Source organism: Dendropsophus ebraccatus, chromosome 1, assembly GCF_027789765.1.
Source record: "Dendropsophus ebraccatus isolate aDenEbr1 chromosome 1, aDenEbr1.pat, whole genome shotgun sequence".
Taxonomy (NCBI): Eukaryota; Metazoa; Chordata; class Amphibia; order Anura; family Hylidae; genus Dendropsophus; species Dendropsophus ebraccatus.
In genome coordinates, this window is record NC_091454.1 from 143,162,858 (window position 1) to 143,179,392 (window position 16,535).

The window sequence follows — 16,535 nt, forward strand, 5'->3', positions numbered from 1 at the left end:
CCCCAGCCTAAATATTACCAGCCTGCTGCCGCCCGGTCCAGGAGCGCCAATATTGACGCTCCGGGACCACTGGCACCCGGCTCTTCCCAGTACCCCTGGTGGCATTGGGTACTGGGGTAATAATGGGGGGTTAGTGTTAGCCATTTTATACCGGCTAACACTAGGCCCCAACTTAGTAATGGATTCCGTCTATTAGACGGCTTCCACTACTAAGTCTATAAAGTAAAGAAATAAAGACAAGACACAAGTTTACAAATTTTTTTATTCAAATAAAAACACCCCCACAACCCTCATTGACCATTTTATTAAAAAAAAATTCAAAGAACAACCGCTGGTCATCGACGTAGTCCATGGAATCCGACGTAATCCCCAGGATACCGATATCTGAAAAACAAAAAGGGAGAAACACACAAAACACACAAACAGGAGCACAACACCCATCATTGTGAGCGGTGTTGTGCTCCTTACAGTATGCAGCATCTTTACAGATCGCTGCTTACAGTCTGACCCCCAAGGGGTTAAGGGAGGATGTACTGCATCCCCCTTAACCCCCGGGGGGCCAGACTGATGTCAGACTGCACCCATCCCAGCAAGGAAGGGGTTAACTGACCCCCCCTTCCTTGCTGGGAGGGGTGCAGTGCCGGGGAGGGGGTGTGGAGAGCTCTATACTCACCCCGATGTGTCCTCTTCGCTGGTCCGCAGCACAATGAAGTCACTGTACTGCGGACCGGCTCATTATATGTGCGCTCAGCCGAACAGCCAATCAGCTGAGCGCACATATAATTCTAAATGTTTCTTCTAATAATGTTATTGTCATAACATAATTAGAAGAAACATTTGATGTTTTCATTAAAGTAAAGTGATGATTAGTACAGAAAGCTCTATTACCGGGAATATGAATTACCGGCTTATAGTGCTTCCTGTACTAATTAATATTTAATGAATAAAACACATTTTCTTGGAAATAAATTCAGTTTCGTTTGTCAATAATTTAATTCTAACGAATCCATCATTGTGCAATTAAATATAATGTCAAAAAATAAATATATAGATAAATATACATTTATTTATATATCTATTTTTTTTAACAGTATATTTAATTGCAAAATGATGGATTCGTTAGAAATAAATTATTGATCAACGAAAGTGTCTTGATTACAAATAAAATGTCTTTGATTAATTTAATATAGTAACTATTAGAGGCATCGGCATTCGGCATCATTCCCGGCTATTTTTGAAGTACTTTGTACGGACCGCCTGTCAATCCTCGGCCGCATATTCAGCCGCAAATAATGGTCTTGTTCATTTTTTACGGGTCCGTTTACGATAGGGCCGTAGATTCATACATAGTGTGCACTGTGCAGCCGTATATCCTATACTTCACAGCATACACACGAACCCTCAAATATACGGGCGCACTATTACATCCGTACATACGGCCGCACTATTACTACGTGTGAAACAAGGGTAATCATGTAATCAATCAATTTATACAAAAACATGTGTCACCAAAGTATCCTGCCTTTTGAATCCTTTTAAAATGATTAAAAATGGAGATCCTCATTTTAGCACTTTGGGCCATGAGCAGTGTAAAGAGTGTGGGCCCCCTACCATTTTGGCTGGCCATAAACAATAGCTCAATAGCTATCAGTAGAATGTTTTTGCAGCCACACCTATCATGTTGCCCCTTACTACAGCCACTGGTGAAATATTGTATACATAAAAATATACATTTATTTTAATGAAGTTATATTACAAAGTAACATAACTTTATTAAGGCAATGCATTAAAAAAAACATTACTCTCCAGAGTACCCCTTTAAAAAGTGGTATTGTGTTATATTGAAATGCAAAGTGCATTTTTTATTTTTTAATCATCTTCAGCAGGCACATTCTCCTAGAGCCTCCCTACAGGCAGAAAAGGCCTGTAATGTAGCAATGTATTCAAAATGTTTGAATATCCCTTTAAAATCTTCTGCATGCCTGTCCCTTTCTATTCAACCATGCTCTTTGTAACTCTTGGTTTGTGTGCAACCACTTCACCCACAGCTCTGACCTGTGGTGACTTACATTTCTCCCATACTCCTAGACCTGAGAGCCAACATGGTGAAGGGTTTGGTGCACTTCTCTCCTCACACTGCACTTTCCAGGTAATTCCCCCTGTACCCTGTCTCTTATTCTTCTGTTTCAAGGTCCACACCATAAGTCACAGTCATCTACCCCTGGCTCATCTCGACAGTTTCTTTAAAACTTTGCTACATCGCTTCCTCACTTATATACTGATATTCCTGCTGTGATTTTAAGATCCCCATTGTTAGCTCAATCTTCCCAGCTGTCTCTTAGTGGCTTTCTTTAACCTCTCAATCCTTGGCCTCTCTCAGCTTCCTGAATCTCCAGCTAAGGGGGAATTCCCTGGTTTTCTCTAGACTTTGGCCAGTTTCTATCTGTACTAACTCTCTCTCCGAGCTCTCAGACCACAACCTTCTCTCTCCTATCCCAAATTCTCATCCTCCTCCCAAAACCCCTACCTCAAGCACACACAGGTGCATGCCTCTTAGTAAACTCAGCCAGCCCTGCACCCGGAGCAGGCTCTGTGCAGCAAATCTACACCAGGTGCACAGCAAATCAGGTGCGGGAGGAGGAGGAGTTTATGCTAAGAAAATACTGCTCTAGATGTTTTTTCAATACCTGCAATTGAGACAAGCCCTTCAGACTCAGGACTGGGTTCTGCCAATGCAAATAGGATCCCACTCTCTGCTCTTTGATGTGACTAGTAGAGGCTCAGCGAAGAGTGCTATAAGCTTACAGCTACTTGCAGCACAGGATAAATGGCACAGGGAGGTGGGCGACTTAGATGATACACAATGGGATAGATAGATGAGTCCGATGCCCGTAGAGAATGAATGGAGCCGTCATTCTCTATGTGCATCGGACTCATCTCTGCAGCACGTGTGTCGGGCTTCCGACAAGGATATCTCCGTCCCGGACCGGCTCCAGGAGCGGGACTTGGCGAGATGGGGTAAGTATCTGGGGCTCTAGTGGGGGGTCAGACGGCCTTCACCCTGGCACGGCGGGTGACAGGTTCCCTTTAAGTATGCTAAACAAGCAGTTGGATAAATAGTACTACTTTTGCAGTTACACGATTGTACAATATCTTCCAGCTGTACTGAAAGTTTTTTTTCTGTGTTTGTTAAAAAACAATAAAAAACATTCTGATTGAAAAAGAAAATACTGTTCTGCCCTGCTAAGCAAACCCACTTTACCTCTCCTTTCTCTTCTTTGTCCAATTACCCAAACGCCTCTTTGATACCTTTAACTCTCTTCTCTAACCCAAAATACAGACACCATTCACTAAACTCTGTGCTGAAGACCTGTCCTCCTATTTCAAAGACAAAATAGATAACATCCGTCAAAAGATCATCTCCCAGTTCCCAAGTGTGCTAGATCGCATTCCCTCTCACATTTCCTCCTGATCCCTCTCAGAATGCCAGGTCTATTCCTGCCTAACCCACTATCTTCTTTCTTCTTGACCCCGTATGGTCTGGTTTTCATACTTTTCACTCTACAGCAACTGCTCTAACTAAAATCTCCTGACCGCGAAATCTAAAGGCGACCACTCTACTCTAATTCTTCCTGATCTTTTTTCAGCATTTGACACTGTAGACCACCAGCTCCACTTTAACATGCTCCGCTTTATCAGCCATAAGGACTCTGTCCTCTCCTGGTTTTCTTTCTAAGGATTAGTTCACATCTACAGTATATGTCAGCACATTTTTTGTTATATGTTTGAAACCCAGGAGATTGGGTTGCTGATGTGTACCACAGTGTGTTGCCACCTCTCCACATTGCTGCACCTCCTTACATTTCCTCTGTTATTGTTGTTTCCCTCCCTACGTGTGCTTTATGCTATGCTACATCTCTCACTCTGGTCTCCAGGACTTTACCTGAGCTGCACCAGTTCTCTGGAAAGCGTTACCTCAGAAAGTCAGCCTTATTGCTAAAACCCAAAGCATAAACCATGCCCTGAAAGCTCATGTTTTAAAGCAGGCTTATCAGGTTCCCTAATTTGGTCACCCCCTACATAACTATTCCTCTACACACCAAGCATTTAAACCTGTACATGCAGAGGCTGGTTTACCCATTTTCATTTTCACTATCCCATTTATCAAAGATGGCTGGACCTTGTAGAAGTGAAGCATTTTAGCCATTCTGCCTTTTGTCACTCCTAATTCTTGATTTGATGGTTACATGTGTATAGCTATGTTCACATGATGGGATTTTGTGGCCGTCGTTGCTGACATGCATCGAAAAGGGGTCTTTTATCACAATATTTTAGACTGCCATCATTGGCAAATAACGGATGTCTTTTTGACGCCTGTCAGCAATGATGTTCGCAGAAGTCCACCATATGAACAAAGCCAATCTCTGTAATGTCTGATTTTGTCTATATATGTACCCCCAAAATTGTAAAGTGCTGCAGAATATTTTGGGTGTTCTTTGCCAGTGATGTTCCTAAGGGTGCACAGTTAACCCCTCAAAAAATAGATCTTTATCGGCCTGTTGGCATTTCAGCAGCCCTTTTCACATTTTTATTAATGGTATGGCTATATAAAGTCTATTTTTATGCAGAAATTTTTTTTTTCGACCTTTTTGGGGATACATATAATTTTCACAGTCAAATAGAGAAAAAAACTATTGTTGGCATTTTTATTTTGTTTATTTTTTATGCTATTCATATTTAATGTTGAATAACTTATTACATTATTTCTACAGGTTACTATGGTTATGTTGTCACCTGAATAATGTAGTTTTTGGTTTCTATGTAATGTATGCACAAGAAAATGTATTTTAAATTGTAGCTATAATATCTTGCTGGTGGTAGGGTAGGCTGATAAAATCCTTCTGCCGGGATGTCTGTTCGGTCACACTGAGGACTGAAGTTTAATATACACCAGTGCATTGTTTCGACCTAAATTAAGCCTTTTTGAAGCAGTAATTGAAAAGGACTTTATTTATGCTGAAATGCTGCACTGGTGTGTAATAAAGAGGTACTCCATTTAAGAAAAATGTAACCCTGTTTAATTCCCACCCATGATCTAAGCTTGTTTGTAATAGGTTTCTATTACATGAATTGGCCCGTTTGTCTGCAGCACATCCTGACTAAGGGCCCAATTCCACCGGATGATTATCGTTCGCATAATCGTTAACGATTAACGATTTCAAACGACCGCTATTGCGAAAGACCTGAAAACATTCACTCATTTCCATGGAACGATAATCGTTACTTATGATCGTATTTGCGATCGTTTTTTCTTCGCTATTTCTTAGCTATTGCGTTCGTATCTACTGCGAACGACCGAACAACGTCTTATTCAATGCGAACGATTTGCGAAAGTTTTGCGAACGAGCAACGATAAAAATAGGTCCACGTCTTATAAAGCGATCAACGATTTCTCGTTCGGACGTTAACCGTTAACTGCATTTTAACCGAACGATTATTGTTTAGATTTGAACTATTTAACAATAATCTGAACGATAATCGTCCGGTGGAATAGGGCCCTTACACCCTGAAGCTGCTCAATATCCTCACTTCCTTGTCCACTTTGTCTCCACTCTGTCCTCTTCTTCCTTGTGAGACCAAAGTCACAAGATCTTTGTTTTTTTTGTTGCCAGGCAAGCTGTAACACCTCATCTGTAACCCTGCCCACCACTGACATCACACAAATCAATGAGCACCTGGCCAAGGGGCAGGAAAACAACAGAACAGTGACAGCCTCTTGAGCAGTATAGGGGAACAGAAACAGTTGTTTCATCTCTCCCTCTCTCTCTCTCTCTCTCTCTCTCTCTCTCATCAATCTATGTAGATGGATGAGTGGATGGATGGATGGATGGATGGATGGATAGATAGATAGATAGATAGATAGATAGATAGATAGATATTTTGTTTACAATGTAAAGCAGAAGAAGATTGAGCCAGCGATGGGCAGATACTACAAGATGAAATACAGGAGATTGCTGAAAATACTTAGTGGAAGCATTTTATTTTTTAGCTCTTGGGTGAAATACCCCTTTAAATTCTGAACTCACTTGGACAATCTGTCCCTTCATGCTTTCCTACCTGGGTTTGTTTTAGTGAGACATGCACCCATTCTATTGACTTCTCTATATCCTGTGATGCTGGAACTTGCTGTATATTGTTGACTGTATACACAGATTAATTCTGTCTTCAGCACTTGCCTGAAACGGAATAACTGAATATTTCATAATTGTTTGAGGCACTATTTTCATTAAGGGACATTTTTTTTACATGTGTTACAACATGATTAATAAAAATTTGTAATACATGAGCATACTTCTATATTCTAATAAATTATAATCTGTCACTATGACACACACTGTTGGTAGGACAACACTAAGGTCAACGTTGTGCATGGTGCAGACCTGGCAAAAAGTCGGTACTTTTTGTGTGAGCTCGGCGTCTGCACCACGCTTACCAAGGGGACGGGAAGGTGACGCGCTGAGGACAGGTGTGCTTTTTCAAAAAAATGGCAGGATTTTTTTAAAAATTCTGGATCACTTTACGCTTGGTGTATGAGACGCCAATCCTAATAATTCCCCCCCTCCCCCCACCTTGGGTTCCTCTGTCAGCAAGCTTGGTATACAGACAGCCTAGGACTGCATAGAGGTCCCTCCGATCTTCAACAGAGTCACTGGAAAACCTGGTAACGAGAGATGAGCGATTCTCAAGCACACTTGGGTCTGTCCAAACTTGAGCGTGCAGCATTTGATTAGTGGTGGTTGCAGAAGTTGGATGCAGCCCTAAGGCTGCCTGGATACAGTTTAAGGCTATGTTCACACTGCGTATGAATCCGTACGTAGATCGTACGCTGCCGTACATGTGCGGCTGAAACTACGGGCGTGGGAAAAATAGACATGCGGCCGGATGCGTACGAACCGCGAACATACGCCCGTAGTACAGTTATGCTTCCCTAGCTTGTTTCGAAGCGATCTGAGGCAGGTCATTTACTTGGAAATCTTTGCTCAGCCCCATAAACCACACAGAACCTTTTGGATCGAAAAATCAAGTTTAATTTGGCTGAAATAAGTACTTTGTACGGGACCGCATGGAAATCCACGGCCGTGAGTTTCAACATTTCCGTCCTCAAACAATGGTCTTGTTAATTTTTCACGGCGCCGTATACGATCCAGCCGTAAGCTCATACGTAGTGTGCATTGTGCGGGCCTATATCGTATACTTTCAAGCGAACACATCAACCTCAAAACTACATGCGTATATTCGCGGTTCGCACTATGGACGGATTCATACGCAGTGTGAACATAGCCATAGGCTGTGTTTCCACTTTGGAAACATATCAGGCAAAGACGGCTGTCTTGTTATAAAGACGGCTACTAATAAGGATTATGATCTTTATTAGCAGCCATCCATGTAACAAGATGGCCGATTTTGCCCGATATGTTTCCAAAGTGGTAACATAGCCATAGGCTGTACTCACGTTTTCCAAGACTCCCTAGGGATGCATGCAACTTCTGCAGCCACCAGTAATCAAATGCTGCACGTTCAGCTTCAAACAGACCTGAGCGTGCTTGAGATTTGCTTATCTCTACTGATGACCTATTCTTGGAGGAAGCTCCTTTTGAGACCCATTTGATCGGTTAAAGAGAACCAATCATGGCCAAAATTAAAAATTATTTTTTTTGCTAATTAGCTGTAAATTGAAGTTTTATTAATATTTGTAAATAGACTTAATTATTTTTATAGCTGCGTTTTTGAAATATACACACTTTACTTTCCTGTCTCGCGCAGGCTCTTTTCAAAAGAGCCGACGCGAGACAGGAAGCTCCCGTCATGCAAATATGCAGCAATGCCGGGGGCGCCGCCATATTGATGACGTCACTTTGCGTTCCACCGCTGGAACGCAAGTGACTAAATTAAGATGGTGGTGCCCGGCAGTGGACAAGAGGATTGGGTGAAGTATAAGATACAGACTGCAAGACAAAAATAAATAGACAAAATAAAGATACAGACTGCCTTTGCAGTCTGTATCTTAGACTTTACCTAATCCTCTTGTTCGGTACAGCAAGGCCGGCCGCTGCCATCTAGAATACGTCACTTGCGTTCCAGCATTTGCAATCTGTATCTTATACTTTACCTACTCCTTTGTTCCAGTGCAGTAATGTCGGCCGACGCCGTCTTGATGATGTCACGCTGGAACGCACCGCTGGAACGCACGTGCGTTCCAGCGTGACGTCATCAAAATGGCGGCGCCCCAGCATTACTACACCGAAGAAGAGGATTAGGTAAAGAATGCTTTGCAGTCTGTATCTTCAGGAATAGACTTAGGGAGAGAGGACCTTTAATAATAGGGACAGTGATTTTTAGGTGATAGGTTCTCTTTAAGGATCCAATGTTCTTCTGGTCCTAGCCCTCAGAGCTATCAGGCACTGAGCTATCATTAGATAACTGAGCAGAGCACTCACTACAGGTGAGCACACAACAACAATGTGTAACTTATTCTATGGCACCATAAATACAGAGAGCTTCTGACTAGGTTACCTTAATGACAAGGGTAAAAAAGGCATATTAGTGGTTGTAGGGGGGTTACAACCCCCCTTAAGTACAAATTGCATGTCTTATGCTGCGTTTAAACGGAACGATAATCGTGTGAATTTGCACGATAACGATCGAATTCTAACGATAATCGTACGTGTAAACGCAGCGAACGATCAAGCGACGAGCGAAAAATGGTTCATTTTGATCTTACATGATCTTAAATCATCGTTTGCAAAAAATTCGCAGATCGTTCCGTGTAAACAGTCGTTCAGCGATTTTACCTATGTGCGAGATTTTACCTATGCGCTGATCGTTATAAAAAAAATCGTTCTTTCGATATCGTTAATCGTACGATCGGGCGAATTATCGCTCCGTGTAAACGCAGCATTAGAGAAGGAATGTCTAGCTTCTTGCATTCTTCGAGACTGCAGGAAAGCAATGAAGTAATGATTACTGTATATATAAAAAAATTCTGTCAATTCAGTCAGTTTTTTTTTTTTTTATTCTAAAGCCATCAGGAGTGAATTGTAAAGGGAAGGGAGGAAGTGAGCTACTGGTCTTATTTGTTTTCCACCCACATAAAAATAGCTTTGCTTGTGTAGGGAGTCTGTGCTCTCTTGGTCTTTTTTTCTCTATTGCTGAGCTCCTAGACCCCAATGCAAATTCTTTAACCTGGCCCCTACCTGTGCTATTTATATCTTATGTCTCTCCACCCTGATCTGTTGAAACCTAAATGTACTGCCCGTGAAATACTAACTGGAATAACAGAACAGGAAGTTTCAAAAGCAATAATAAGTTGCTTTAAACCTTACTCAGAAGAGGAGGTTTGATAATGCTTATAGCAAATACAAGGTAAATCTATACAAGGTAGACTACATATTAGAAGATTTTAAAAAATAAATAAATTTGTAGTTAAAGGAATTGTATGTCTTCAGGAAATGACCTAGTTTTATTGTGTTATTGGTTTAAGACTTTTTGGTGATTGTTTTTCAAATTTTTCATTTTACTGTGTATATTATAAAAAAATTCTGAAACCTTACAGTTTTCATTCTTGCCACTAAGCCTAAAACTAAACTGACGCTTCCTGTTCTTTACAGATTTCTTTCCAGCAGTGTCCCTTTTATAATCCCAGACAGGATTAAAGTTAAAGGCGACATCAGTGTTTATATTGCAGTGAAATGATATAATCCAGGGATTTGATCAAATTACTAGGGATTTGATCAAATCCCGGGAAATGATGGAATGAACACGCCGTTCCATCATTTCCCTAGGGACTTGATCAAATACCGGACCCTTTTCAAGGAAATGATGGAATGAAAGATCGAGGAGTCGCCCAGCTCTATGTTTGGCGGAGGAGGCGGACGGGGAAGCAGAACGGCACACTTTCCCGGGAGGTATATGGCGGCGGGGGGCGGACGGGAACTCCCGACAGGCATATGTTGGCGAAGGCGGACGGGAAAGCAGAGCGGCACACCTCCACGTCAGGCATATGGACAGGGGTGGATGGGGAGCAGAGTGGCACACCTCCCGGCAGGCATATGGCATTGGGGTGGACGGGGAGCAGAGCGGACAGGCTGGGGGAGCAGGAGGCATGTCACAGGGCGGACAGGGAGCAGAGCGGCACACCTCCCGGCAGGCATATGGACAGGGGTGGATGGGGAGCAGAGTGGCACACCTCCCGGCAGGCATATGGCATTGGGGTGGACGGGGAGCAGAGCGGACAGGCTGGGGGAGCAGGAGGCATGTCGCAGGGCGGACAGGGAGCAGAGCTGCACACCTCCCGGCAGGCATATGGAAAGGGGTGGATGGGGAGCAGAGTGGCACACCTCCCGGCAGGCATATGGCATTGGGGTGGACGGGGAGCAGAGCGGACAGGCTGGGGGAGCAGGAGGCATGTCGCAGGGCGGACAGGGAGCAGAGCTGCACACCTCCCGGCAGGCATACGGCTGCGCGGACGGATGGGGAGCGGAACTGACAGGCCAGGGGAGCAGGAGGCATGTAGCAGGGAAAATGAGCGGAATGGAGAGCAGAGAGACGGCGGAGGCGGACGGTGAGCAGAGAGGACAGGCTGGGGGGAGCAGAGAGGCGATATAGTAAGTAAATTCTATGTTGCAGGGGGAAATGATAGAGTTCATTCCATCATTTCCCTGAAAGAGGTCATTGATTTGATCAATTCCCTAGGGAAATGATAGAATGGCGTGTTCATTTCATCATTTCCCGGGATTTGATCAAATCCCTAGTGATTTGATCAAATCCCTGTTTCTATCATTTCACTGCAACATATAGATACCAGAAGACTGAGCACTATTCACAATAGCTGAAGCTTAGAGATCTCCTTCTCGATCCCTGTGGAATGAATGATGTACTAAAAAATAAAATAACAGAAAATAAATTAGAAAAAAAGAACATGTTTCAGTATCTTGCTCTGATCAGTAAAAAATATCTAGGAGACACATTCATTTGAGGTTTAATGACTATTGAAGATATCATCATTCTGTTTGTAAAATCTGGTTGTACATCTATGTACATATAGTAGTATTGTGAATTAAGTTGCATCTGAAACTGATAGTTACGGTTGACTGACAATGCTTTGCTACAAAAGCTATTTTCTGTCATCTCCACAGGACATCAAGGGACACAACTGGGCTGAAGAGGAATCTGATGGGGAAAATGAATGTGGGGAGTTTCTCTATGGAGTTCAGGTGACACAACAAATATTACAATATATACACATGTAAAAATAACAAATGGTGTCTTTATAATATAAACAGTAAATGCAAAGTTACATTTTAACTCAAGGGACTGAGTAGTAGCAAATTAAAATCCAGTATGTACAGCAGTTATTGCACCTGTTGTCATATGATTAGTGTATTTGTGATCCAATATACTTTGTTTTTCCCCCTTCAGCCTGATCTTTATTTTCCTCACATGCCACACGTCTATGATCAAATTGTTTTCTTTTTGACAGGGCACATGCTGTGCTGATCTTTACAGACACCCACAGCTTGATGCAGACATAGAGGCAGTTAAAGAAATATATAGTGAAAGTGCTGTATCTGTAAGGTGAGCATATTTTACCCAATATGTAACATTATGCAAGGTTGTACACCAAGTGACATTGAATAAAGGAAGTACAAACATATTCAATAGAGAAAAAGGCACATGGCGTCATCTGGAGAACCTAGAGGGTTCTTATTAATTAGGGCCCTATTCCACCAACAGATCTGACGACAGATTATCTGCCAAAGATTTGAAGCCAAACCCAGGAACAGACTATAGACAGAGAACAGGTCATAATGGAAAGACTGGATTTCTCCTCTTTTCAAATCCACTCCTGGGTTTGGCTTCAAATCTTTGGCAGATGATCTGTCATCAGATCTGTTGGTGGAATAGGGCCTGTACTGAGGTCAAATCTATTCAGACTATTAAGGAATTTCAAAGGATTTTCTGAACCTATTGGTGAAGGACACTTGCAAGACCTTGTGGTGGTTAACCAAGAGTCAACTTACTAATTTAGGACCCCAACACCATGGGTCACTGTCTAAAAAGAGGGACATATTTTAGAAAATATTTTACAGTGATTCTGCAAAACATGTTGGCAGCAATTTAGAGACTATTTCTGATCCGAAAGCTACACCAATAACTGCTAATAAGATGTATCTGTATGGTACCCACTGTTTTGGGTACAATGCTTAGAGTCTTAGTGGTCTTAGTAAAAGGAGGCTTGGTCTATTTGCAACAAATATGACAGTCTACAGATAAGCCAATATATTTAATCAGCCTAAAACACTTTGATAAATTTGGTGCTTTTGCTTAAAGGGGTTATCAAAAAATCATTTTCTTTCAAGTCAACTAGTTTTAGAAAGTTATATAGATTTGTAATTTACTTCTATTTAGAAATCTCAAGTCTTCCCATACTTATCAGCTGCTGTATGTCCTGTATAAAATGTTTTCTTTTCCATCTGATACAGTGCTCTCTGCTGCCACCCTTGTCCGATACAGGAACTGTCTAGAGCAGGGGAGGTTTTCTATAAGGATTTGCTGTTGCTCTGGACAGTTCCTGTCTCGGCCAGAGATGTCAGCAGAGAGCACTGTCTCACACTAAAAAGAAAACAACATTTCCCGCAGGATATACAGCAGCTGATAAGTATGGGAAGACTTAAGATTTTTAAATAGAATTAAATTACAAATCTATATAAATTTCTGAACCAGTTGATTTGAAAGAAAGAGATTTAAAGTGAATCTGTCACATCCAAAACAGCTAAGGAACTAATGGCAGTCATATGCACTTGGTAAAGCAACGATAGGCCACTCTTTTTTAAATCTCTTACACTGCACACTGTGTTTTTCTGCTGAATAAAGACCAAGATGCCGGATACCAAAATATTATCTGCTTTACCAAGTGCATATCATTGTCATTAGTGCCATAGCTATTTCAGGGTTGACAGATTCACTATAAAAGGGGTTGTCCAGGATAACAAAAATATAACTGCTTTCTCAGAAACAGCACCACTCATGTCCTCGCTTTGTGTGTAGTATTGCAGTTCAGTTGAATGAAAATGACCGATGCTGTTTTGTAATACCACATAGAACCTGAGGACAGGTGTGGTGGGGTTCTTAAGAATCATAGCAACAATTGCCATCCCAGTATATCAATGCAAAAGTCCACCTCTTATTTACACATATAAATCGAAGTAGATGTCTTTAAAATTTAAAGTGTCCCTGTCGTTATAATTGTCAAAATCTGAATCACCTGTAGATGTGATATAAAGCAAGTTGTGTTTAGACCCCTTTTTTTTTTGCTAAAAGTCTTAACACAGGAAGTCCAGTGTTTCCCAGGTCATCTGAGCGCTCACAGAGAAGGCAGTCATGTGATTGATGGATGCATTGAGCCGTGACTCTCAGTACTGGTCAGTCTGTACTTCCTGTGTTTAGTCTCTTTTTTTCAACCAGCACAAGACTAAAAATCTGCCTTCAGGAGACTGGACCTGGATATAAGTAAGTATAGCTTTGTTTTTAAGCATGAGAACTAAAAAAAATAATGGATGTAAATGCCTAACTTGCTTTATTTCACATCTAGTGTTGATTTAAATTTTAAAAGTTATATTGACAGGTACACTTTAAAAAGAGAGCATTATACATAGAAGAAATGCTCACGTGTGAGTATCATCACCAAAGACGTTAATGCTAGCATACATAAAGGAGAAGCCAGCAATAGATACACAGGAAGAACGGCTGGTAGTTGCCCTTACTCTCCCCTACAATGATGGCTCTGCCTGTCATGGCTGTGTTAATGACCTGATAAGATTTGATTGTCCTTAACATGGCCATGACAGGCAGCGCCATCAGTGTAGGGAGAGTAAGGGTACTATTACACGGCCCGATAATAACTGTAAATGAGCACCGATCTGCTAGATCGGCACTCGTTTACTGGGCCTATTACACAGCCCGATAATCGTTTAACAAGGGCTGCAAGGACATGGTTACCAATGTCCTTGCACCCCTTGCTTAAACTGCATACATTACCTATCCATGGTCCAGGGCTCCTCTTGCGGTCCGCTTCTCCCTGGGTCTCGCGCGCTGCAGCCTCAGAGAGGCCTGTCTTAGCTGACAGGCTGCTCAGCCAATCACTGACCGCGGTGGTCCCGGCCAGTGATTGGCTGAGCGGCCTGTCAGCTAAGACAGACTACTCTGAAGCTGCAGCGCGCAGGACCCGGGAGAAGTAGAGCGCAGGAGGAGCCCTTTGCAAATCGTCAGCCTCTGGCCGCGCACCGCTATTACACGTAGCGATGCGCGATCGGTGCTCGACAATTATAGGTCCAAACCTATATTAACGATCAGCTGATGATCATTCTCATCGGCTGATTGTTGTGTTTATTACATGGAACGATGATCGGCCGGATAGGGCCGATTCGGCCGATCATCGTTTGGTGTAATAGTCCCCTTAGGGCGAGTACCAGCCACTCTTCTGGTATCTATTGCTGGCACCTTGTTTGCTTATGACAACACTTACATCTTTGGTGGTGGTTCACAAATGTGAGCATTTCTTCTATGTACAATTCTCTCTTTTTATATATTACCTCAATAAAGGTTACATTTCAAAGACACCTACTTTGATTTATATAGTGGTGCTGTTCTTGGAAGTAAGCAGCTGTGTTTTTCTAATCCTGGATAACCCCTTCAAATCTGCACTGTAAAAAAATCTAAGCCTTTGTTAAAAGTGAACTTCACCATTGCAATTCTAGTCATGTACCAATTTCTCTTTCACAGAGAATATGGGACCATAGATGATGCTGATATTGACTTGCACATAAACATTGGATTCCTGGATGTAAGTCCATTTACTCACTTATTAAAGCTCTTTAGAGTATCTATTTATTTACATGTATTTTTATTTGACTTCTTCTTTCACTATTTCTAATACCTTATAAATCAGTAGAAAATGATCATTTATGTTCACCCAAAGTAAAATAAAAAATAACAAACATGTTTTAGGCTATGTTCCCACAATGTAAAAATAAGAACAGACAATGGCCGTTGTAAAACAACGGCCGTTATTAATGATCATTTTGCAACAACGGCCATTATTTGCCCTTATATCTACATTGTGGGCCTATACTGCAGTATCGGTCGGATGAACATCACTTTATTTTAATTGGAATGTTGACACATTTGGGTGTGCCCGCACTCCAATTTGCCATAGACCATAGTGTAGCTGGGAGCCGTACATTACACTGTGAGCACAGGCTCACAGTGAGAAGAACGGCCGTAGTGTATATAGGGTGTATAAACTACGGCTGTGGTTCCATAGACTGCTGTGCAATTAAGCAGTGCTGTTAAACAACGGCAGCTGTTGTACTCTGCAATAACGGCTGTTGTTTAACGGCCAAATACCGTGTGTGAACATGGCTTAAAAGTTGCCAGTATTCCATCACATTTTTTATTCATGTCACCTTTTATTGTCTTTTCATACTCTGGGTTTATTTTATACACTCCTATTTTTATTTTTTTTTAACTTTTTTTTAACCTCTTTTCTTTGCACTTTCCCTGCAGGAAGAGGTAGCCACTGCCTGGAAAGTAATCCGCACAGAACCTATAGTCCTACGCTTACGCTTTTCCCTCTCTCAGTACCTAGATGGCCCTGGTGAGTGATCCTTTCCGCTCCGGTGTATTGCCATTCATTTATTACATCTACATTTTATTAATCACATCCACATTAAAGATTTTGTAATGTATTACATTATTCTAATGTTTCCGCCTGAGCAACCTCCTACAACATAAAAGCTTCCACAAAATAGTAGCCAGAGATCACAGTGTATTGGATTACTCAGGGATGCATACACTGGAGGTTATGTGAGACAACAATAAAATATCACTTCATTTGCTCAAGCTGTCTGGATATTACTGTAATACTCTGGAGCCCCGATTCATAGTTACTATGTCAACAATAAATCACACAATGTTACTTCATTAAGGGCATGACAGATGGACATAATCACCTCATATCTAGTTCAGAGCAACTCCAAAGCGTGTTGCCATGGAGAACTTGCCAATTCATTTTTCTATTTTGTCACATCATTATACATTGATTGTTCTTAGCTATTGGTTTGAGAAGGTAAAAACCTTTCATACTGTAAACTAGAGGCTGTGTTCACGCACAGTAAAATAATACTAAAATACAGGCGTAATTTTGAATTTAAATAAAACAGTTCTTGAAGGGGGTGAAAAAAAGACAGCCGTATTTTGCAAAAGCAGGTGGTAAATAATGAGCTTGTTCATTATTTAGACGGTTGGAATCAATTACCGCTGTTATTCTATACAGTGTATGCAAGGCCGGCCAATTTCCCATTGACTTCAGTAAAGCGCATTATTGTATTCAAAAAACAGGTGTATTTTTACCTCAACATTACGGACATTAAAAGGATTTTCTTTCTTTATTTTGATAAGAATATGAATTCATTTAT

At 41.6% G+C, this 16,535-nt stretch overlaps 1 protein-coding gene across 8 annotated transcripts in view; it reads left to right on the forward strand.

Annotated features, from left to right (window-relative positions):
* Positions 1-16,535, forward strand: part of PARP6 (poly(ADP-ribose) polymerase family member 6) — a 64,746-nt gene that overhangs the window by 23,626 nt on the left and 24,585 nt on the right. For all 8 annotated transcript variants that reach the window (XM_069980995.1, XM_069980937.1, XM_069981002.1 and 5 more), the window contains exons 3-6: positions 11,196-11,273; positions 11,540-11,634; positions 14,842-14,902; positions 15,625-15,715. In XM_069980995.1, coding sequence (XP_069837096.1) covers positions 11,196-11,273; positions 11,540-11,634; positions 14,842-14,902; positions 15,625-15,715 — 325 coding nt within the window. The remainder of the gene's footprint in view (positions 1-11,195; positions 11,274-11,539; positions 11,635-14,841; positions 14,903-15,624; positions 15,716-16,535) is intronic.